General features: G+C 47.5%; 1 protein-coding gene across 2 annotated transcripts in view; it reads right to left on the bottom strand.

The window, feature by feature from the left end:
* Nucleotides 1-1,726: 1,726 nt before the first annotated feature.
* The window catches only part of notch2 (notch receptor 2), a 45,113-nt gene continuing 22,676 nt past the window's right edge, over nucleotides 1,727-24,163 (bottom strand). Inside the window, exons 6-34 of one of the 2 annotated variants that reach the window (XM_035522155.2) lie at nucleotides 24,006-24,163; nucleotides 23,662-23,817; nucleotides 23,190-23,375; nucleotides 22,975-23,088; nucleotides 22,444-22,557; nucleotides 21,707-21,940; nucleotides 20,561-20,671; nucleotides 20,203-20,395; nucleotides 19,458-19,603; nucleotides 18,703-18,816; nucleotides 18,082-18,198; nucleotides 17,794-17,946; nucleotides 17,128-17,356; nucleotides 16,377-16,578; nucleotides 15,933-16,086; nucleotides 15,667-15,851; nucleotides 15,164-15,296; nucleotides 14,636-14,878; nucleotides 14,395-14,507; nucleotides 12,795-13,336; nucleotides 12,006-12,356; nucleotides 11,475-11,617; nucleotides 9,215-9,428; nucleotides 8,887-8,977; nucleotides 8,527-8,680; nucleotides 7,737-8,059; nucleotides 7,326-7,473; nucleotides 6,708-6,805; nucleotides 1,727-5,672 (exon numbers count right to left, since the gene is read on the bottom strand). The exon at nucleotides 24,006-24,163 is cut by the window's right edge and continues 73 nt beyond it. In XM_035522155.2, the coding sequence (XP_035378048.1) occupies nucleotides 4,242-5,672; nucleotides 6,708-6,805; nucleotides 7,326-7,473; nucleotides 7,737-8,059; nucleotides 8,527-8,680; nucleotides 8,887-8,977; nucleotides 9,215-9,428; nucleotides 11,475-11,617; nucleotides 12,006-12,356; nucleotides 12,795-13,336; nucleotides 14,395-14,507; nucleotides 14,636-14,878; nucleotides 15,164-15,296; nucleotides 15,667-15,851; nucleotides 15,933-16,086; nucleotides 16,377-16,578; nucleotides 17,128-17,356; nucleotides 17,794-17,946; nucleotides 18,082-18,198; nucleotides 18,703-18,816; nucleotides 19,458-19,603; nucleotides 20,203-20,395; nucleotides 20,561-20,671; nucleotides 21,707-21,940; nucleotides 22,444-22,557; nucleotides 22,975-23,088; nucleotides 23,190-23,375; nucleotides 23,662-23,817; nucleotides 24,006-24,163 (6,550 nt within the window). In that variant the 3' untranslated portion in view covers nucleotides 1,727-4,241. Of the gene's footprint in view, nucleotides 5,673-6,707; nucleotides 6,806-7,325; nucleotides 7,474-7,736; nucleotides 8,060-8,526; nucleotides 8,681-8,886; nucleotides 8,978-9,214; nucleotides 9,429-11,474; nucleotides 11,618-12,005; nucleotides 12,357-12,794; nucleotides 13,337-13,428; nucleotides 13,842-14,394; nucleotides 14,508-14,635; nucleotides 14,879-15,163; nucleotides 15,297-15,666; nucleotides 15,852-15,932; nucleotides 16,087-16,376; nucleotides 16,579-17,127; nucleotides 17,357-17,793; nucleotides 17,947-18,081; nucleotides 18,199-18,702; nucleotides 18,817-19,457; nucleotides 19,604-20,202; nucleotides 20,396-20,560; nucleotides 20,672-21,706; nucleotides 21,941-22,443; nucleotides 22,558-22,974; nucleotides 23,089-23,189; nucleotides 23,376-23,661; nucleotides 23,818-24,005 lie in introns of those variants that run through there. The other variant, XM_081707628.1, reaches the window with a different exon arrangement.

Here is a 24,163-nt window from a genome sequence, read left to right as displayed (position 1 = left end):
AGGATATAAAATCCAGCTGTACCTTTCACTGAAACGCACTTTTAAAAGCTCGTTATTTTTTATTGTGTTGGTGTTTGTTTGCATTTAAATTGGTTGCATTTATTCAATTTGTGTTATATGGTGTTTTTCTTGCATTTGATTACAAGTCAGAAAGTATGAAGCTCTAGGCTGCAAAATCTCTTGAACAATTGTTCATAAACTGGTTAAACTGGTTTCACCTCCTATAGCTATTCATGCAGAGGCAATGATGGATCTGTTTGAAACATGTTTCTCTAGAAATCCTGAATCTCTGAAAAGCTTCTGAAATTCTAAGAGGTGAAACAACTTTGTGATAAGAGACTGGTTTTGCTCTGACCTGTAGTCATGGTTGGGACCTCTGTGGAATTATTTTGTGTGTGTGCATGTGTGTTTTGATATAACTGGTAAATCCAGCTCTCCTGTGGAAATCGTCAAATGCCTCTGACGTCTGGGCGTTCAACTGACACACTCCTTATCCTGGTCTCAACATATCGGCAGAATGCTCAAAAAGGCACAACAGCGTCTGTTCTTTCTGAGAGAACTTTGGGGATGAATATTCCCACCACGGTGGGAAACTTTTACCGCTGTACAATAGAAAGTGCACTATCCGGATACATCACTGTGGATCGGCAACATGGCCCCCTACAATCTCAAAACCTTACAGAGAACCATCAGAACTGCTTTCACAATCATCTGCCCCGATCTCCTCTCACTGCCACATATCTATACCACACGGTGCAGGACGAGGGCATTAGCCGTTACCATGGATACCGCACATCCTGCCCATTCTCTTATCTCCTCTGTCTTCCATCTGGCAAACGGTACACAAGCATTTCAGTTCATACCAACCACCTGGAAAAGACAGGACTGAAGGTCAGAAGCACTAATCATGGCAGCACAAAATCAAGCACAAGGTCGACAGGAGCAGGCAAGAGCCAAGATGCAGACTTTGCAGAGGAGCCTCTGAGACAATCCAGCACCTAGTAGCAGGATGACAGATGTTGACAGGGATAGCAAACATCGAGAGCCTCAACCAAGGGGCAGTGAACATATACAGAAACTTATTATTATTATTATTATTATTATTATTATTAATATACTTTATTTGTATAGCACTTTACTTTCTTAAACAGTTTGCAAAGTGCTTTACAGAGAACAGTATGACTAGAGGATAATAAAGCTCATAATAAAGTTAATAAAGAACTGGAACACAGCTCTGGTACAAAAGACCCGAGTGTGAGGTGAAAAAGATGACCACCCTTTACATCTAGTATAACTAGTACTTGACTTGCTGTTGAGGTGGAACAGGTAAGACACCTAAAATGATGAGAATACAACCGGCAGTGCAGATCTGTTACAGCAGTACCTGGGCAGAGGTGCCCTGTGTGTGAAGCACCAATAAACACCAAGTGTACTGTTGAGGGTACAGAACTGTACATTTGCTATTTCTAGGGTGCAAGCATGAATATTAATTTATTAAATGAATATACAAATACATCGGCTACCGTTTCATTTAAGATACGAGATACTAAAATGGGTTAAAAATTGTGAATTTTCTTCAGTAAACTCAGCATGCAATAAACCCTAAATGTTTATTGTATATTGTATACCTGCATTGATTTATGTTTTAATGTTGTATTTAACATGTATAATAAACATGAATATGATGAAACATTATGAAGGAAGACAACATTGTGAAGAGCGAAGATGTGTAAAATGGAGCTTTTATTGCATACATCACCTCTGCTGGGAGCTTGTTTCTGCCAGAGATGTTTTTTGTTCACAAAAATTCCTTCTACAAGACAATAAGCTACATACTTCATATAACAACAATATGGTAGGTGTATAATAAATGAACAAAGTAAAAAAAAACAAAAAACAAAAAAACCCTGCATTTTAAAAAATTTATTTACACAAAACCAAAACAGTCCTGCACATTTCATCAGAGAAACATGCTGCTCTGTGTTCATTCAACCACTGAAAAAGATACACAAAAACAACCATACTATACAAAAAAAAATAAGTGCCTAAAAGATGATGTATACATGAAAATGTGGCTTCTGAATGACAAAAACCCCAACAAAATTAAACCGCTACCTGCAAGTGAACAAAGTTTCCAGGGGCTGCATATTGGTATTATAAAGAAGTTTTTAAGGCAACTGAATCTGTATGTTTGTGCATCACTTCAGGATATACACACACGCACGCACGCACACACACACGCACGCACAAACACACGCACACGCGCACGCGCACACGCACGCGCACACGCACACGCACGCGCACACGCACGCGCACACGCACACACAATGACTGGGAGAACTTGCTTTTTGATGAGTTTTTATACAGATTTGGCAAAACTCTTTTTCTACTATATAAGTCAGTCATTTGGTGAATGGATGTGAAGAGAAAAAGTAGAAAAATACACTTGTGTGATTGTACTACTGTTTTATAAAGCTCTGCTTTTGGTTTTATGTCAACAAACAATTCTGTTATGAGAACCAACAGGTTGATTGTAAAATAAAAAAAAAAACATGATTTAAGATCATTTAAAACATGAAGTTACATCAGAACCAGTTAGAACTGATAAAGTAGCAATATAAAACATTAACAAGGAAAACAATTACACACACACACACACACACACACACACACACACACACACACACACACACACACACACACACACACACACACACACAGAGAGTATGTATCAACTATGGTTACAATATTCTGTAAGGCACTTGGAGAGGAAAGTCTAAACTTTTACCATGAAGATGGCTTCTAGCATTTAATTCCTTTCCTAACCTGCATCTGTAATATTTTCACTGCATCAAAACACTATTCTATCTCTCACTCTCACACACACTCTCACACTGTACCATATATTTTATACTAAAATACTAAGCTCCATAAATTATCAGTAAGATAATGGAGGTCAACAAGAGGAAATCACTTTGAACTGCAGGATCACGTTTCATGCATAATGGATTTCCCTAAACATTACAAATATGCTAGATTTGGGAAAAAAAGTTTAAAAAAGTTGGAACTCGAATGCTCAAAGTCGCTCCCGTAACACACCAGAATAATTACAGCACTGACTGTACGACGGAGTGAGACCGGCGTTGGACGGGTCCAGGTGAGCGTTGCAACACTGCAACTCTGAGAAATGTGACGCAGATGACAAAGAATGTAAAAAAAAGGATGCCAGCAAAAGCCATAACAGGAACGAAACCGCCGTGAAGAAAAAACAAAGCAAAGGCATTAAAACGCAGAGATGCGTGACTGTTAACACTGAAATGAAGGCTAATGACTCCCTGGTCCAGCAGAGCATGAATGGATAATGCATTACCATGTGTGCAGACCACAAAACTACTCATGCATTAACTGTGTGTACAGTGGGGAGGGGGGACACCCACAAACAACAACATAAAACTCCATTAACACACAACTACAAGGTAGTCTCAGCTTAGGGAAGACAGTTTTAAAAGAATAAAAAAAAAATATATATATATATATATATATATATATATATATATATATATATATATATATATATATATATATATATATATATATATATATATATATATATATATATATATATATATATATATATATATATAATTACCAATGGTTAGGTCCAGAATGTATGCTTTGGATATTGTAGAACATTTTAAAAAAAGATAAAAGTTGGTAATTGTAAGAGTTCAGATTTCCTTCAGAAATAAAACCTTCCAACACGGTGACAAAACTGAAGTCTAGCTATTTGGGTTTGTCTTTAATGATTGTCCAGAGATAAAGTCTCAAGTATCCTCAGTGGGCCAAGCATTCAACTCAGCTTCTCCCTGGATGGCTGTCGTCTGCTGTTTGGTTTTTGGAGCCCTCCATTCTGACAGTCTTCAGTTTTGCTAATTCTACAAGGATCTCTCGAGAAAAGTTCAATCTTTCTCGGGGTCACTGAAGGGTGAGTTACTGGGGGCTTAGAGGTTCACATAAAAAACCCCAGTGGACCATGTGCATAGTGTAAAAAAGCATGCAGATGGGCAATGAGACTCACTCTCACTCTCACTCTCACTCTCACTCAACCATTAAGACCAAGTACCAGTCTGTTGACCCAAACGTCTGCACCACAGTGAACCTAACCCACCAGGCTGAGCCGTGTGGAGTGTAGCCGGACCTGGCTGGGGGGAGGTGGGGGGTAATTGTTCTGCCCCGTGTGTCTACGCATATACACCATTCCGAGGGGGCTGTGGAGGCTGTGAGGGGGGCGTGACCTGCCCCGGCTGGGGGGCAGGAGGCTGCTGGAGCTGTGGCCGCTCAGGAATGTGTGTGCGGCGGGACAGGGGCAGCGTGTGGGGGTTAGCGAGCGGTGTGGGGCTGGTGGTGACGTCGGACCAGTCCGAGTTGGAGTGGGGAGAGGACGAAGACCAGGGGTCGGGGGACTCGGGCGAGGGTGTGAGGTAGGGGTGCTCGCTTGGGGGTTGGGCAGGGTGCCCTGGGGTGGTTCCGTTCGACCCTGCGGTGGTGTAACTGTGTTGTGAGGGCGGGGTGGGGTATTTATCCACAGGGCTTTGCAGCTGCTGGTAGGGTGTCACCTGCCGTACCTGGCCATCTGCCAGGCCATGGGGGAGGGCGTGGCCATGGGGGTGGGGCATGCCGTGTTGGAGTCCCAACTCTGGCATGGGGTACATCACCTGGCTGCAGTGCAGGTGGGAGGCCTGCTGGCTGAGGCTCTGGCCCTGGCTCTGAGACGGAGCCTGCAGCGCCCCCTGCTGGTTGGGCTTCAGGAGCGCTTGGCTTCCTCCAGCTGTCATCATCTGGAAGGTGACGATCGGCGGGAGCTGCTCTCGGCTCATCGTGACATTCATGGGCGTCAGCACTCCAGAACTGTGGTGCTGCGGCAAGCCCACGTGACCCGGCGCCATCGGGTGCAGCACGTGGCCGAACACGTGACCATTGAAGGCGTGCTTGGCCACGCCCACCCAGCTTGGCTGCTGCCCTAGCATGTGGCTTACAGGTGGCAGGAGGGGGCGTGCGGATGGGCTGGTCATCAGGGGCGGGGAGTTGGCCACGTTGGCACCACCTGTTGGAGCAACGGTGTATGAATGCGGAGACTCCAGCGACTCCACCGGTGACATGGTCACTGAGCTCTCAGCAAGTCCGCCCGTGCTGGCAGTAGTGGCTGCAGATTTGGTGACGTTACTGCTGCCCGTTGCCGTAGCAACCGCCGTCGCCACGCTACCCGCAGCCAATCCCGGGGCTTCGTCTCCCGCCGGCTTCTTCCTCCGCTTCGCCTTCATGTCTTTCAGCTCCTTGGCTCCGCCTCCTCCACTGGCAGCCCCGCTCATTTTCCCTCCACGACGGTTCTTCTTGCCTTGGGGTCCTGGGCGCATGCCCAAAAATCCAGTTCCATTACCACAGCCAACGGAGGCATGTCCTCCGCCCGAGCCCATATGGGAGGGGCCAGAGCTCTGCACCAGGTTGTACTGGTCCAGCAGACGGACGATGTCATGGTGCATGCGTTCCTGAGCCGTATCCCGGGGCAACCTGTCCAGGTGGTCGGTGATGTCGCGGTTAGAGTAGTGGTCCAACAGGACCTGGGCGGCCTCGAAGCTGCCCTCCCTGGCTGCCAGAAACAGCGGCGTCTCCTCCTGGTGAACGAGATGGGATTGAAGGTGCGATTGAAGGTACTAACACACAGTACAGCTGTTTTTTCAAAACATTCTCATGTTCCAACAAGAATGGATGTCTTAAGGAATGCTTCAGAAGTAAACCACAAAAAATTCTTTTATTCAGCACTAATGGAGGTGAAATAGTTTCAGGGTTATATTTTGGCAAACACTTTGCTTTAGGACAATGCAAAAGTTACATCCGAAACTATGCCACACGGAAGTCTACGGTTTAAGTTTTTGGCCCCCATGTGTAACGCTAAAACCTGTCATATGTTCACAAACATCTTAAAATGAAATGTTTTTTTTGTTTTTTTGTTGTTTTTTTTTTTAAACCATTGCTCTGTGGTTTTCCTTTGAACACTTCTTTTAAAGTGCTATTTCTAAGGTGGTTTATATTTTTATTTTTAATATTCTAACATCTCTTTAATGTTCTGTTTAGTATGTGAGTTCAAGTATGTGTGTGAAAACTGCCCTGTGACTCCTAAGTGCCTCTACACAACTTTCACACAGTGTAAGCCGGCACCCTGCATACCCTGCATAACTTGGTCCTCAGCGCGCCTGTCTAATATTGCCTCCACTGCACCTCTAGACATACCTGAGACAGGTAAGTAGGGTTCTACAGCTCGGCTCAGCTCACCGTGGGGCTTTAGAACGGCATGTGAGCCACTGTATTATGTAAAGAATTCCTCTCACTCCTACATTGACATCCATACACGCCCTCCTCATACTGGTGTTTGTTCAAACCTGCCAAATAACTTCTAAATCATACTAAAGAAATTCTATATTGAACTGAAAGTAGTAGTCAAATAAACCAAAGAGTGGAGAATAGTTTGATAATTACATATTCAGCATCCATTAAAATTATGTAATTTGAATAACACTAACATGTATTAAATGATTCATTCAGAATCCTTAAAAACAATGTAATTTGAATAATGCTGTATTAATTGTTGTATTAATTGATTGATTCTTTGCTTAATTAGTTAATTGTGGGCAGCCCAGCAGGCAGCTCACCTTGTTATCCTGCATGTCTCGATTGGCTCCGTTCTTCAGCAGCACCAGGGTGGCCTCCACGTTGTTGACGGCAGCTGCCCAGTGCAGGGCAGACTTACCTGCACAGGTAGAGCAGACACACAGCTGTGACACTCAGGCAGGGAAGGGGATGTTACTACCAGGTTGGCATACATCTCTGACACAGCCATAATGATTTATTACTACTTAAATGTATATGACCAGGGAGTGTCTGGTGTCTTATTAAATGATGTTCTTAACATTTATGATCTTTTGGCAGGATTAAACAGGACATTATATATATTATATATATTCCTATATATTATACATATTCTTCTCTGTACAGGTGAAATGAACTTCCTACACAGCCAAATGCCTTGCTGTCTTCAATCACAGACTGAAGACCAATTTCTCCAACAGGCACTTGAAGGATCTAATCTTGCACTTAGTAATTAATAGAAATACTGTGTGTGATGGTATGTTCAGGCCCAGTGGTTCTAGCTCAGGGATCACTGCCATGACATTCAAAAAAACAAAAAAACAAAACATTACTGCAGGTGCTGAAGCCTGCAAGCTTGACTGCAAACGTCAGCACATGAGCAGCGAGTGCGCGTGCCTCACCGTGGTCGTCCACGGCGTTGACGTCGGCGTGGCAGTGGACCAGTTCCTCCAGCATGCCCTCCACAGCCAGCCTGGCGGCCAGGATGAGCGGAGTGGTGCCGTCGTTCATGCGGGCATCCAGTTCGGTCGCCCGGTTACGGATCAGAATCTGAAAAGACATAAAGCGCTGCTGTGGTAGTCTTCACTTCATACGCCTTCGTACGCCTTATCTGAGTCCATGGAGAGCAAATAAGTTTGTTTTTTTTCTTTTCTGATTTGCTGGGTGACACTGGCTTGTAATCAGATCACTGTGTACCACGTGACAGATGACAGTATGTGTTGTGTCGTTAAGGATAAACGGCAATACTGACTTCATAAAAGTCAAACAGGAACTGTGATTTGTTAAGCGTGTTGCTCCTGGCGCCCTCTAACCTGGAACACTCCTTGTGCATCTGCGGCGACAGCCGCATGGAGGGGAGTGCGACCCATGTTGTCGTGGGCGTTGGGGTCAGCCCCGGCGTCCAGCAGGCGCTTGGCCGCGTCGGCCCGGGCGTAGCGGGCGGCCAGGTGGAGGGCGGTCTCGCCTGTGCGGTCAGTCTGGGCGTTGAGGGTGGCGCCCTGGGCAATGAGGTCAGTAATGATGTTGGTGCCGGGCTCATCGGCACCACTCTCCTCCTCTTCGTCGGCCAGGACGCTGCCGCATTCGGGGCTACCGCCACAGCGCAGTGACGCCAGCATGAGAGGGGTGAAACCGTCTGAAACCGGGGGGGGTGAAAGCAGAAGAAAGAGAGGGAGGCAAAGATTAGGGGGGGAAGAGAGAGAGAGAGAGACAGAGAGAGAGAAAGAGAGAAAGGGGGCCAGGAAAGAACAAGGGAGTGGGAGAGACAGAGAGATAGATAAGCAGAGAGAGAGGGAAGCTTCAGTAATGACACTGGCCCCGCCCTTGTGAATGGGACATCTAACCCACTGATCCTGTATGGCAGGGCTTTGCTGTTGACAGACACACAGCTCGCTGGGACCCATTCTCACCGGCCACTGAAGCCCTTCACTTCCTGTTTCAACTACTATAATTACCTCTTTATTAGAACACAATTACTGCAATTACAATTACATTCATTAGACTACAAAGGTCAAAGGAAACACATGCTAGACTGGCATGAGCACTCCTACGAGGCGTGAGGAACGTGTAGGTTTGGCCATGCAGCTGGGTAAAGCTCCTTACCGGGTCCCTTCACGTTGACGTCCAGACAGTCCAGGTCGATTTCCGCCTGCGGGGGCGTCAGTGTGATGTCAGCAGCCTTCCGGTGCTGAAGAGTCCATTCCCGGCGGTCCACCCCAGAGTCCACGCCGACCGGGAGCAAGGGCTTGTCCTCCATCTGAGAGAGAGGAACCAAAACACGGAGGAAACAGGAGTGAAAGAGGGTCAGCTACAAGAGAAAAGTACATACACCACAATATCAGACACAGTCATTAGACACGTATATGAAGCTAATGCTAACTTAGTGTGAGGAGTTCTTAGGACCATAGTAAATATAAAGAGATTGTGTTTTGGTGTGTGTGTGTGTGTTTGTGTGTGTCTCACCCTTGGTTTCTTGGACACATGTTCTTCCTCTGGCCAGTGATGTCCAGCACTGCCATCCAACAGACCTCCATCCTGAGGCTTCTGCAGGTTTCTTAAAGACCGGAGGTGAAGAATGGGCGGGAGAGACAGAGACAAAGACAGAGACAGAGAGACAGAGAGGGAGAGGGAGAGAGAGAGAGAGAGGGAGAGGACAGTGAAATGAGAGAAACCTGTGCTAAATCACGTCTGTGGCTTTGGAGAGACTTTAAGGCATAACTCCAGGTTTTAGGAGCTTGGGTGCCGGTCACCCAACGCCTGCTCATTCCTTAGGAGGTGAATGCAGACTCACTTCATGCCAAAGTCGTCCTGGCCCACGGGCTCACGCCTCTTACTGTCCTTACTCAGGAAGCCATCAGGCAGCCAGAGGATGCCGTTCTTCCTCTTCCTCTTGGCGGCCAAAACGCCCAACACCAGGATCAGAAGGATGATGGCTGCTGCCACAGCAACCAGGTAGAGGAGAGGAGGCATGGGCTGAGGGGGCGAGGGGTCAGAGGGAGGGTCACCTGAAAGAAAAGGAGAACGAATTATGAGGGGGAGGGGGTGAAGAGTGAAGAGCAAAACCGAGTGCATTTTACTTTTCTGGAATTGTCGACAACTGACACGTCAAACTCTGCGATCAGAGCAGTAGCTCAAAGTTGGGCTCAATCCCCATAGCTCAGTACAGACATGGGGCTGATGTCACAACTCCATACAGCGCTCAGCAAGGTAATGTTATTTATCACAGGTTGGCCCACGTGGGTGTAAATCACTTGATGCATTTACATTTACGGCATTTAGCTGATGCTTTTAACCAAAGCCACTTACAACTAACTAAACACAAATTGAGCATTTGAGGGTTAAAGGTCTTGCTCAGGGGCCCTACAGTGGTAACCTTCTGATTACTAGTCGAGTACCTTAACCAATGAACTACCACTGCCCAGCTCGGCAAGGGCTGAAAAATAATTCCTACTAGGAAAGGCACAGCGTGGATCCAGGAATCCCACATCATCTATGACCAAAATGCACTGGTTATCAAGCACTATAAATCCAATTACTCTGGATGTGATTTCTTTGGCTTTTTGACTGTTGCTGCTGTACTTTGGGGATTGCCCAGATGGACTTGGATGAATCTGAGTCACATACAGCAAAAAAACTACCAAACCGATGACATGTTTTCTATCCTCACAAGCAACTGAATACAATATGGTGTTTCTTTCTCTGCGTGCAAGGTCCATCCTCTTAGTTCCTGTATTTCCATCTAGTGTTTCATCCAGGAACTGCAGGGGCCTGTCAGCTCGGGGGGCTCACAATGGACTGCACATGCTAGATGAAACACTACATGAAAATACAGAAATGGGGCTCCCACAGGGCTGCAGCAAATTACCTCGCAAAATATTTATACGTTTGTCTGACGCCCTTGATTGACTCTCAGGATTGGCTAAAGTAGACACTCAGGCCATTGCATGTATAGACAAGATAGACAAGATGCGGAGAAAGATTCTCAGAGACAGAAACAGAGACAGTGGATTGCTCAGACAGAGAGGGTGTGCGGAGAGTGTGCGGAGGATGTGTGGAGAGTGTGCGGAGGGTGTGTGTAGAGTGTGTGGAGGGTTAGTCTGTGGAGGGTGTGCGGGGGGTGTGTGGAGAGTGCGCGGACGGTTAGTGTGTGGAGGGTGTGCAGAAGGTTAGTGTGTGGCGGGTGTGTGCAGGGGGTTATTGTGTGCAGAGGGTGTGCGGAGGGTGTGTGTGGAGTGTTAGAGTGTGGGGGGTGTGTGGAGGGTTAGTGTGTGGAGGGTGTGCGGAGGGGTTAGAGTGTAGGAAGTGTGGAGTGTGTGGAGGGTTAGTGTGTGGAGGGTGTGCGGAGGGTGTGTGGAGGGTATGCGGAGGGTTAGTCTGTGGAGGGTGTGCGTAGAGTGTGTGCGTAGAGTGTGTGGAGGGTTTGTGGAGGATGTGCGCGGACAGCGTGCAGAGGGTGTGTGCAGGGTGTCTAGAGGATTAGTGTGTGGACGTTGTGTGCGGAGGGTTAGTGTGTGGAGAGTGTATGGAGGGTTTGTAAAGGGTTAGTGTGTAGAGTGTGTGTGGAGGGTTTGCGGAGGATGTGTGCGGACAGCGTGCAGAGGGTGTGTAGAGGATTAGTGTGTGGACGGTGTGTGCGGAGGATTTGTAGAGGGTTAGTGTGTGGAGTGTGTGTGGAGGGTGTATGGAGGGTTTGTAGAGGGTTAGTGTGTGGAGAGTGTGTGTGGAGGGTGTGTAGAGGGTTAGTGTGTAGAGTGTGTGTGGAGGGTTAATGTGTGGAGGGTGTGTGGACGGTTTGTGGAGGATGTGTGCGGACAGCGTGCAGAGGGTGTGTAGAGGATTAGTGTGTGGATGGTGTGTGCGGAGGGTTAGTGTGTGGAGAGTGTATGGAGGGTTTGTAAAGGGTTAGTGTGTAGAGTGTGTGTGGAGGGTTAGTGTGTGGAGGGTGTGTGGAGGGTTTGCGGAGGATGTGTGCGGACAGCGTGCAGAGGGTGTGTAGAGGATTAGTGTGTGGACGGTGTGTGCGGAGGGTGTGTGGATCAGAGGTGACATACTGGACACAGCGAAGATGGGATAAGGCAGATCCGCTTTCAGGTACTCCGCAGCCAGGTAGGAGGCAGCCAGGTCGGTCCTGGAGAAACAGTCGTTGGAGTTCTGGACACACTGTCTGTTATCAATCTCCAGATACACCTTGGACCTGGAGAACAAACAAACAAACAAAATCCATCAGATTTACACAGCAACAGGTTACAGTGTGTGTGAGAAATAATTTCTCACAATTGCTCTTCATACTATAACTGTTTAAAACCTCATCACCAGTACCAGGTTCTGTCATTAAAAGACAGAAAGACATTTAGTGGCCCTTAGCAAGTCAAAGCTCATCTACATTGAGCTGGAAATATTAGTCAAATTGACATTATTCTGATATTGTATAACGAGAGATCATTGAAAACAAACAAAACACAATACAGATATCAAAACTTGGCAGTTTGATGCTTTTTGTGGAATTTTAATTCCTAAATATTCAAATGATTTAGAAACTGAATATTTTCTGTAATTGTGTCAGCTACTGCGGTCCAACCTACCCAATGACCTCCTTCTCCAGCTCTCGCTTGCCCAGTTTCCTCGTGTCCCCGCCCCCCATGTGGGCGTGGTCCTCCTCGATGCCGTAGTACGGGTAGACCATGAGCTGCTGCTTTTGGTCCAGTCTGACATGCAGGTTGGTGTGGAGGAGGTTCCCCAGGGAGCGCAGGAAGCCCTTCAGGTCTCCCAGAAGCTCGCTGGGCTGCAACAGGACAACCAACACCAGCGTGCCCTCGGCCAGCTGGGCCGGTGTGTCCGTCGAGCAGTCCAGCCCGTCCCAGCCACACTCCTCCGTGTTACAGCCTTGATTACAGTGGCCGTTCTGGTAATGGTCCTGACAGTACCTCTCGTATCTGAGGTGGAGGGCGGGCAGGGAGGGAGGGAGAGAGAGAGAGAGAGAGAGAGAGAGAGAGAGAGAGAGAGAGAGAGAGAGAGAGAGAGAGAGAGGCTGTTTTGGTTAGGAATGTATAAATCTTATTTACATAAAGCATTCCTTTCATCGCATGCTATGAAATCTTCAGTCTTCTCCCACACCAACTATCAATCATTTGTCCTACATAACATCATGCCATCTGAGAGAAATCCCATCAGTCCTGCTCTCGGTGCCCTTGATCTACGAAAATCAAATCTGTGTTATTTTATTATTTTATTGCAGACTGAACAGTGCCTGTCAGCCTTTGCGCCATCACAGGCTGGAGTGAGTCCGTACCTGAAATGAGGCGAGTACTACTAGAGAAATCTCATTCGTGCAATCCCTGTTCTCTCCTCTACGGAGGCGCCACAGTACATACTTGCAGGTGCTGGAGCCAGAGGGTGACGTCTTCTGACACTCGAAGCTGTCGAAGAGGCAGCCTGGGTTGTTACATTCCGGGTCGCAGCGGCCGTTGTGGAAGAGCTCCCAGCAGTTCACCTGCGCAGTGCAGTTCTCCCAGGGGTGCGGCCAGTGCAGGGAACAGTCGCCCCCGTCCCATTCGCACTCCTGGTTCTTGCACTGCGGGTCGCAGACCCGGTCTCGCGAGCGCTCCTGACACTCCAAGTAGGGGCAGGAGGAGGTGTGGTCGCTGCCCGTGTACTGGCAGTGTTCCCCGTTGTAGCCAGGATGACACTTGCATGAGAAGGTGCTGGGCTTGTAGGGGTCGAAGACACACATGCCCCCATTCTGACACTGGCATGACTGGGACGGAGTGTTCTCGCAACGAGCACCGGAGAAGCCCAGCGGACACTGACACTGCAGGCGTCCCGATAGCAACTCCTGGCAACGCCCTCCGTTCTGACAACCCAGGCTGGCACAGGTGATGCTCTCCGTCTCACCGCAGTTGAAGCCCTTGTATCCCTGCAAGACATGCATGGGGAGAGCTGTCAGATGCCAGGAAGAAAGGGGCACCATGGCAACGGAAGAAAAGCATTCAGCTTTCAGGTACTTTATCTGCACCAACACGGAAACCTTGTTTTAAAAAAATAAAACCTGCATTTTTGTGTCTGAAGGTTTTCTATTCACCTTAGAGGCGTTACGCTGGTTACAAAACGTTTTCCGTGTACGTTAAAATGTGACAACGACAGGAGAAGCCTGCACAGATCATGCACACATCACTCAAGCTACGAGGACCCTGTCTCCACTCATGGAGAAAACGGCACTGAGCGCACTGAGCACGTGGTCTACTGCACAGTCATCAATACCATGTGCTTTGTCTCGCAACCAGCGATGTAGCAAGCGACAGCTGAGGATCAATCACAAGACAGCATCATTGTTAGGATGAACGTTCTACGTTCTCTCTAGCAGCAGGAGGGGCGAACGTGTGGAGTTTTAGAAGCGTACCTGAGCTATGCAGAACCTCTCCCTTAAAGGAAGCATGAGGAGAGGGAGAGAATGAGGAGAGGTTAGGGAGGAAGCCATGTTAACCACACAGAAGAACACAAGAATGCCATGATTATGAAACACCAGGAAAAGCAGAGAAGGAAAAAAAAAAAAAAAAAAAAGTCTTCAAACCTCCATTCACTGGTAGTTCCTTTATGTCACAAGTAAAGAGCTGGTATTCAAATCACAGGCATAACACACACTATCCTCCCTGTACCCAGGAGTCAAGGTGAGGACAAACTGGCCAACCTGTTTAACAGTCTCGTCAACTACCAGCGATGACAAAATCCAGGACTGGAAATTGCATTTAAAGGATCTGGTGAAGTGAAGTCCTCTACTATTTAAAGCAAAAAACCAAACCCAGTTTCTCTGCTTCCCATACACCCACATCAAAGTTCAAAGTTAGTAGACTGTGAGTTTCTAATTCTTAGAAGTCATAAACTTGAATCAAGCCAAGCTTTAGTGCCGGCCAAAACACACAAGAAGCAGAAGTAGTAAAAGAAATAGAAGACACACACACACACACACACACTTACAGGGAGGCAGGTGCAGCTGTATCCGTGGACTGAACTCATGTTCATGAAACACAGGCCTCCATTATGGCAAGGTTTTGACTGACACAAGTCCACCATCGACTCACAGTGACGACCTGCGGAACACAAAACACTGCTGTTCACCACACACACGCACACCTAACAGGTGATGACAGGAGCGAGCTCAGCATACATGTAACCCAACAATACGCTGCTGAAGTGCTGCTGTAAAGAAGAAACCGACCTGTGTAACCAAGGCGACAGCGGCATTGGTAGTCATTGGCCAGCTGGACACAGTCGATGCTACCAGGGGCGTGGCAGGGGGCAGAGAGACACTCGTTAATGTCACCTTCACAGTAGTCCCCCGTGAACCCATGTGGACACGCGCACGTGTACCGGCCCACACTGTTCACACATCGCCCACCGTTAAAGCAACGAGGGCTGAACTCAGGTGAGCACTCGTCTACATCCTCCTCACAGTTCAGACCTGTGGGGTGGAGAGAGAGAGGGAGAGAGAGAGAGGGAGAGAGAGAGAGACAAAAGCAGACACAGGGAGAAAGAAAAACAGAAAGAGACAGAGAGATAGAGTAAGAGTGAAAGTCAAACAGGTCATCACTAGACACAAGTGTATAAAGTTCCACTGTAAAATCCACTGTATTTGTACAGACAAAATCCTGTACTGATAACAATTTAAGCAACACAAACAGCCACGCCCCTATCCGAACCCCACCCACCACTTGCTGCTGGCCACAGGGGGGAGGGGGGTCCTCACCTTTTGTACCCGGGGGACAGGCGCAGGAGTAGCGGTTGACCAGGTTGATGCAGGTGCCTCCGTTTTGACAGGGGGTTGACTTGCACTCATTCACATCATACTCACAGTTCACACCCTGATAGCCTGGCTTACACTGGGGAGAGAGGGAGAGGAAGAGGGGGAGAGAGAGGGAGAGAGAGAGAGAGAGAGAGAGACACATTGTCACTTGTTTGATGTGTGACAGATCCACTAAGCACAAGGTGTGTAACAGATCTGATCTTTCAGTCTCTACTGCACTTCACATAATAAGGCTGAGTCCTAAGGTTGGGATGTTGAATCTTTGACAGGTGGACTGAGCAACCAGATCTTTATTTATTCTGTGTCCACAGCCTAACTGTCAAGGCCCTCATTCCCCTTGTGAGGTAGGACTAACACAGCTATACACACTGTGTGGGATCTCGTGCTATAGGGTCAATGGGTGAGCGTTGTGCTGTGAAAGAGTGTTGTGACATGCGTGCTCTTACCTTGCAGTAGTAGCCACCCCGGTAGTCTGTGCACTTGGCCCCGTTCCTGCAGGGGTTTGACAGACACTCATCGGTCTCCCTCTCGCAGTAACTGCCCTCCCAGCCGATCTCACATGTACAGCGGTGTGTTTTCTCTGTGTTCTCACACCGCCCACCGTTTTGGCACAGCAGGTCCACAGACACACCTGAGACACACACGCACATGCAGATATTTGTGTGTGTAAGTGCGTGTGAGTGTGTGAGCGTGAGAGTGTGTGTTCACTCACCTTTACTCACAGCTGCACTCTGGCAGCTCACATTGGGGATGTCACAGTAGAGCCCCGTCCAGCCCTGAGGGCAGCGACACACCCACGTGGTCATATTCTGCACACACTTCCCTCCATTCTTACATTGGATGTTTCTGCACAGGTCAGCCAGGGACTACACACACACACACACACACACACACACACACACACACACACACACACACACACACACAAACAGTGGAAGGTCAACTTCATGTCAAAGTGCCGCAACAGATGCGCGTGAACTTCACAAGTATTAGGATTTGTCAGATAAAACACACACGCACGCACACATTCACACACACGCACGCATTTACACACACTGTGCTTGAGTGAGTGTACCTTGCAGTTGCCGGTGTATTCCTTGGGGCAGGTGTTTGTGTGCATGTATTGTGTGTGTGTGTGTGTGTGTGTGTGTTGTACCTGGCAGTTGTGGCCGCTGTATTCCTTGGGGCAGGTGCATCGGTAGGTGCCCAGGCCGTCCATACAAGTACCCCCATTTTTGCATGGCTGCGATTCACACTCGTCAATCTCATACTGACAGAACAGACCAGTGAAACCAGGACGACACCGGCACGTGAACTGGCTTATACCGTCCACACACGTCCCGTTGTTCAGACAGGAGCTGGACAGGGGTGGGGGGAGGGTCAGAGGGGAAAAAGAAATAAAACATCTTAAATCTCAACACTGTCTGTGTGTTTCGTACAGGAAATCAGCATTTAGGTCACAACCCTCAGCCCCGCACAGCCACGCCCACGACTTCTAGCACACACCTGATTCCTATTCCCCTCATTACCTACCTCTTTATAAGCTCCTCCTCCCTGTATACTAGTCACAAAGTATTGCTCCTATGTGGTGTACCGAGCGTTTCTTCATCCTGTGCGCTTTCCTGGTTATTGTCTCCTGCTTGCTTCCTAGACCTCGTCTCCTGCCTGACCCTCCTGAACGCTACCCCGTGCATCGACCACGGACTGACCCGACCACGCTTACCTGTCTGATTGCACGTATTAGTTTGGTTGCTAAAATAAAACCTCTGCAGCTGGATCTTCTACGTGTGTGCATTCATTACACTCACATGAAACAGTTCTAGGCTAGAATCAGAAAAAACATGTAAACTACTAATCGCTTGGTGAAACAGAGCCGTGAACTGCAGCCAAAAGACGGAAGCACTTACGTCTCTGTGCATTCGGGAATGTTGCGTTCACAGTTGATGCCGTTGTAGCCGGGCGGACACTGACACGTGTAGCTGTTGACGTAGTCAGCGCAGGTTCCTCCATGCATGCAGGGGGAACTGTTGCACTCGTTCACCTCCTCCTCGCAGCGCTCGCCATAGAAGCCGGGCCTGCACTCGCAGGAGAAGCGGCCCACCTTGTCCACGCATGTGCCACCGTTGATGCACGGGTCTGAAACACACGAGGACAACAGGAATGAGGGACAGCCAGAGAGTCACGGACTTCAGTCTGGATAAACGCAGCAGGTTTGTGTTTCCTTTGTGTGGTTATTAAAACCCACCAGGAACAAAAACATGCTAGCTACAGTTAAAAACAGAGGAGAACAGGGCTAACTGACTCTGGATGCAAAAGAAAACCTTTCTGTTTAGATACTGAGGTTAAGGTTGACTTAAGACTCTAAATTTTATTGACTACATAGAGGTAGTTACACAATGCAATGTACAATACACATATAACATAGGTATTACCCCAATGTCCCCCCATGTTGCCCAATGTACTTTGTGTGTGTGTGTGTGTGTGTGTGTGTGTGTGTGTGTGTGTGTGTGAGAATGAGAGAGAGAGAGAGAGACACACACACACACACACACACACACACACAGCTGACTCACCGGAGCTGCAGTCATCGATGTTGTTTTGGCAGTTGTGGCCGTTGTAACCAACAGGACACTCACACAAGTACCTGCCCTGCATATTCATACACCGCGCACCGTTCTGACACACACTGCTCCGGCATTCATCCACATCCTCTGTACACTGGGCCCCTACACATGCACGAAAACAAAACAGTCACATAACTTACTTTAGCAGAGATGTATGGCATTTTAACAACCCCCCCCCCCACCCCCCCCAACACACACACACACACACACACACACACACACACACACAAAACTCACCTTGCCAGCCTGTGGGGCACTTGCAAGTGTAGGAGGTATAATTCAGTGAGGGCTCACACACGCCTCTCGTACACGGCCGAGACGCACACGGCACCAACTCTTCCTCACAGTGTCGTCCTGTGTGTGTGTGTGTGTGTGTGTGTGTGTGTGTGTGTGTGTGTGTGTGTGTGTGTGTGTGTGTGTGTGTGAGAGAGAGAGAGACAGGGATATCTTCATTATCATACTACATTACTTATATATTTCTGTTCATGTGATACATCTGTTCACGTAACAGACACAAAACACAGACTGAGGGGAAACACACCAAAAAACTACAAAGTATGAATGCATATATGCACACACCCACCATCACCCCGAGATACTGCTTCTACAGACATCAAAAGTTACAGTATTTACTCATTAATATTCATCAGTCCAACACCCAACCCCTGTAAACATGTACATCGAACCACATACATTTAAGATTGTAAACTTTGCTTAACTTGCACAACTTTCTCTGCTCTGACTTGTGGCCTCCATAAGAGAAGTCAAATCTCACTGTACACTATATATAGTGACAATAAAGACTGTTCTATTTATTCAAAGGAAGATCTGAAATTTATGTGTGCACGTGTGTTTTACCTGTGTAAGGCAAAGTACAGCGGCAGGTGTAGCCATTGACACCATCGATGCAGGTTCCCTGATTCAAACACGGATTTGAAACACACTCATCAATATTGATCTCACAGTTCAAACCTTTCAGAGAGAAAGACAGGAAAAAAAACAAAAAAGACAGAACATGATTAAAGGAACAAAAAGCACACAGACGCACACACAGACACAAGGCCCTTAAGGCCAATATTCAAAGTTACCTCTGACACACACTATCAAACCTCTAAAACAAGTATTCTCATACTTTCATACTCTCACTCTCACACACACACACACACACACACACATCAAATCTCTTACACTCACCATAATACTCTCTCTCACACACACTGAATGAGAGTTTGATATTGGATGTGAGAAAGTTTGATAGTAAAGGTGAGAGTCTGATAGCAACATTTTCTGTTTGGCTGAGACAGCTGTTGTTTAAATGAGCAGTTTCTGATTCGCTTATAGTCAAATATGCTCCTAACAAGGGGAAGTCTCCATAGGCTGCATTAAATGGAACCAAGAGCTCATGGCAGATTAATGAGGCTACTCGCCTCTAAGGCTCAGATTAATGTGCCTAGTGATTAATGAGGCCTCTTAAAAATATTAAATTCACCGAATGATGTCAACACAATGGCAAAGAAACAACCAACAGCCAATGAAATAGCTGATGAGGAGATGCGTCAATTATTCAACACTGCATGCCTCTCAGATGCGTATACACACACTCACGCACTCACCTCTGTATCCACGTGTGCACCTGCAGGTGTAGCTGGCCAGGTTGTCTATACAATCTCCCCCATGCTGACAAGGGTTGGACTCACATTCATTCCTCTCCATCTCACAGTTCTGACCCTCAAAGCCAAGCTCACACTCACAATGGTACCTGAAAACACACGCGCACGCACGCACGCACGCACGCACGCACACACGCACACACGCACGCACACACACACGCACGCACACACGCACACAGAGAACACAGAGGCTGTGAAGGAGAGGAGACCTGAAGTCTCCTAATGTTAAATTTCAGTGTAAGAACCTGAGTGTGCTGGGTGACAACGCTATACTTGCTGACCCAGACGCTTTTAATATTAGCAAAGTTCCTTTAAGACAACATGAACAAATTTTCAATGAGACAATTGCTAATAACCCTGAGTGTTAATATGGGGAAATGTGAGATTTTTCTTGGGTGTACTGCAATTGACATTTTTAAAATCTTTATATTCTTACTCTTCTTGTTCGTGTGAGTAAAACACAAGTTTCCCCAGATTTGAAATGCGTTTATAGTGAGAGAAAGACAGTGAAAGAAAGAGACAGGGAATGAAGCAGTGAGATGGAGAGCAAGATGAAGAGAGTGAGAGAACGAGCGTAATCGAGAGATAGCAAGAGACAGCCTTATTCAGTCTAAATATACCTTCACATTTCACAGTAATAACTGAACAGAACCAAACTGAACCCCACTGAACCAGAAGGATGTGATACCTGTCTTGTTCCTCGACACACCTTCCGTGAAGGCAGGGCTGAGGGGCACAGTGATCCACCCCAGAGTGGCACAGCAGACCGTGTGTGCCTGTGGGACACTGGCACTGGAAGCCATTGGGCTTATCCAAACAGGTCCCTCCACTCAAACATGGGCTGGAGCTGCACTCATCTATGTCCTCTGTGCAGCGCTCACCTGGGGGGCAAACGAGAACGACCGGAGGAAGAAAGGGCGAACAGAGAAGATTAATTCTACTCAATGGCACATATGGTCTGAATAAAATGTGAAACTGTGTGTGTGCGCGCGCGCGTGTGTGTGTGTGTGTGTGTGTGTGTGTGTTGGGGGGGGGGCACAACATACCTGTGTAACCAGGCTTACACACACACTTGTACTCATTAATTCCATCTTCACAGGTGCCATGGACACAGGGGTTGCTGGCACAGTCATCGTGATTGTTCTCACAATTCCCACCTGAGAAAGAGAGAGAGAGAGAGAGAGAGAGAGAGAGAAAGAGAACACATCATAAATCCTCTCCAAAGAACAGAGCAGAGCAGTCAATGGGACAAGCAGAAAGACCTGCACAGCCTGTTCATGTGACTCACACTGTGTGTGGGTGTGTGTGTGTGTAACATCCACACAACATCCATGATGACAAACAATGTGTAGTACAGGTGTGATGACTAATGCATTATTTTCAGATGGGTGAGCAACGGTTGCTGTCGGCTTTTATTAACCAGTAGTTCAACACATGACACTTGTGCCTTTATTTAATCTAGGACATTTTAAATTAGTGTTAAGTGTTAAGGCTGGGCGAGTAGAGATATTCCCAGTGTTAAGGCTGGGCGAGTAGAGATATTCCCAGTGTTAAGGCTGGGCGAGTAGAGATATTCCCAGTGTTAAGGCTGGGCGAGTAGAGATATTCCCAGTGTTAAGGCTGGGCGAGTAGAGATATTCCCAGTGTTAAGGCTGGGGGAGTAGAGATATTCCCAGTGTTGGGGGAGTGGAGATATTCTCAGCTGTTCTATGGTGACAGGGATCCGGTGCCACAACACACGAATGTGGAGGCCCGTCTGGGTTGTTTTATTGCCTGTGAAAGGTGATGTAAGGTGATTTAATAATGTGAACATACACTAGGTGGCGTAATGCACTTTCTCAACTCCTGCTCAATAGTGAGAGAGAATTATCTGAACTCTGTCTCAGCCACTGTTCACCTCTCTACTTTCACATTTGGCCACCATGCACGCAAACACACACAGACACAGACAGACACACACACACACACACACAGAGACAGACACACACACAGACACACACACAAATACAGACTGTAGCATCTTCAGTCTGGGAGTCACATAAAAAGACAAGCAAGTAATGAGTGTGTGTAATTGTGTTATAGAAGGAGAAAACAGTTGGGAGGGAGAGAGAGAGAGAGAAAGAGAGTGAGAGAGACAGACATATGGGGGTGGGGGTTAATGTACTGTGTGTGTGTGTGTGTGTGTGTCCCACCTGACGTCCCCGGTAGGCAGTTGCACTGGTATCCATTGACGAGGTCGACACAGTGACCTCCGTTCTGACAGGGGTCGCTGTAACACTCCTTCACCTGCTCGCTGCAAATGCGGCCCATATACCCTGGAAAGCACTCGCACGTGAACGTGGCGATGCCGTCCTTACACACGCCGTGATGGCAGCGCTTTGGGATGCAGTCATCAATGTTCTCCATACACAGAGCACCCGTGAAACCTGGGGTGGGGGTCAAGGGTTCAAAACCACTGAGGTTCTATTATGGGCAGAAAACGCTCGTCCACTTCAGAACAAGGTTGTTTATGTATATAGTTTTAGCAGACTATGAACAACGCAGAAGGTAAAAAAATATAGAAATAAGACCCCAAGTCAGCCCAGTTCCTCTAATAAATACGGTTGTTAGAACACAGAAAGGAAGCAACTCATGTGACTTAGGTAAAGGGGTTGAAGTGGCAGTGTATGCGGTTCTGGACTCAGCCTGCAGGGGGAGCAGGAGTATATCCCAGTCCTCAACATTGGTAGGTTTAACTCTAGAGCTGTTCTGCAGTTTCAGACATGAACAGAGATAACTGTTCTTCTAGGTTGGTGCTAGAATGGTGTGAGGGTTGAGAGAGAGAGAGAGAGAGAGAGAGAGAGAGAGAAAGAGTGTGTGTGTGTGTGTGTGTGTGTGTGTGTGTGTGTGTGTGTGTGTGTGCGTGAGAGAGATTTTAGAGCATCAGTACCTTCTGCACACTCGCACTCGTAGCCGTTGGGCCGGTCGATGCACTTTGCTCCATTATGACACGGAGTGCTGGCGCACTCATCTATGTCCACCTGACACATCTCTCCAGAAAAGCCTAACACACACACACACAAAGTAGTTACAGGTACTATGAAGCACAATGTTACAGATAAACAGTCCATTTGCATATCTCTTCTCTCCAAGGGAAACTTAGCTGACAAACTTATACTAATGGTTCTGAATCAGGATTCTAATGTGGGTTGGGTGTGATTTAGGCTCCTGTTAATGTACAGGTTGAGGTAAGTGGGATCGTGGCTAAAGGGAGGAGAAGACGACAACTGTTCCTTAGTTGACAACCATCAAACATCTGCAAATGACCTACGCATCACCATAGAAAATACAGGATAATAAAAATACTAATGATAATAATCATTAGTTATAATCATTAATAATAAAATAATAAATGATAAGATACTCTAGGCATTGCAAGACAATCCATGCTACAGGTGTGTGAGGGTGAGAGTTTGTTCACCTTGAGGGCATTCACAGACGAATCGGTTGACCTGGTCAAGGCATTTGCCACTGTTGAGACACGGTGAGCTTGCACATTCATTTACGTCAATCTCGCAGTGGTCTCCAACAAAACCTGATCACACACAGACACACAGATGGCAAGGCTAATACAGATGTGTGTGTAACGTGTGCATGTGTGTGTGTGTGTGTGTGTGTGTGTGCACGTGTGTTTACCTTGCATGCATATGCAGGAGTACCCTCCTATCTTGTCCAGACAGGTGGCATCGTTCTGGCAAGGGTTGGAGCCACACTCGTTCACGTCCTGTTCACACCGGGGGCCGGTGTACCCACTTGAGCATTGACACGTGAACGAGCCCGGCGTGTTCTTACACGTACCGCCATGCTCGCATGGGTTCGGCCCTGGACAGCACATGCAAGACACATAAGCTTCAACACTACCAGCTGCTAAAAACAAAAAAAAAAAAGCTAAAAACCTACGACCCTAAAGACCAGATACACACACGCTATCTCTAAGAGCAGCTACTTCTTATGTGGAAAACCAACCAGGCAATTCACAAATGAATTCACAGCACTAACAAATAAGTAAGTGATGAATTGATGACTGGTTTATTAGTGACTGCAGGGTAGTGTGTGTGTGTGTGTGTGTGTGTGTGTGTGTATAAACGTGAGACTCTCCTGCCCTCACCGATGGTGCATTCATCGATGTCATCGTTGCATGTGTTCCCTTTGTATCCGGAGGGACAGTTGCAGTTGAACTTGCCATTAACAGGGTTGGTGTCACACTGAGATCCTGCCCTGCACGGGTTGCTAATGCACGCATCATCAACGTGACACAGCAAACCTGCACACACAAAACATCTTAATCCAAACAAACACATTACAAAGACCTAAATAAAGAAAGAGAAAGAAATAGAGTGAGAGAGAGAGAGAGAGAGAGAGAGAGAGAGAGAGAGAGAGAGAGAGAGAGAGAGAGAGAGAGACATATCTAGATATCCTGGGGCGGTACGGTGTCCAGCGAGGGTCACTCACCGGTCTTGCCGAATGGGCAGCTGCAGAAGAAGGAGGCGACGCGGTCCTGACAGACACCGGTGAGGCAGGGGTGGAGAGCGCAGTCGTCAATGTTCTCCGAGCAGTCGAGTCCACTCCACCCGTTCACACACACGCAGGAGTAGCCGCCCACCGTGTTG

This window comes from Electrophorus electricus, chromosome 25 (assembly GCF_041902795.1).
Source record: "Electrophorus electricus isolate QZ-2024a chromosome 25, ASM4190279v1, whole genome shotgun sequence".
NCBI classification, from domain to species: Eukaryota; Metazoa; Chordata; class Actinopteri; order Gymnotiformes; family Gymnotidae; genus Electrophorus; species Electrophorus electricus.
This window is presented reverse-complemented; position numbering and strand designations above follow the sequence as displayed.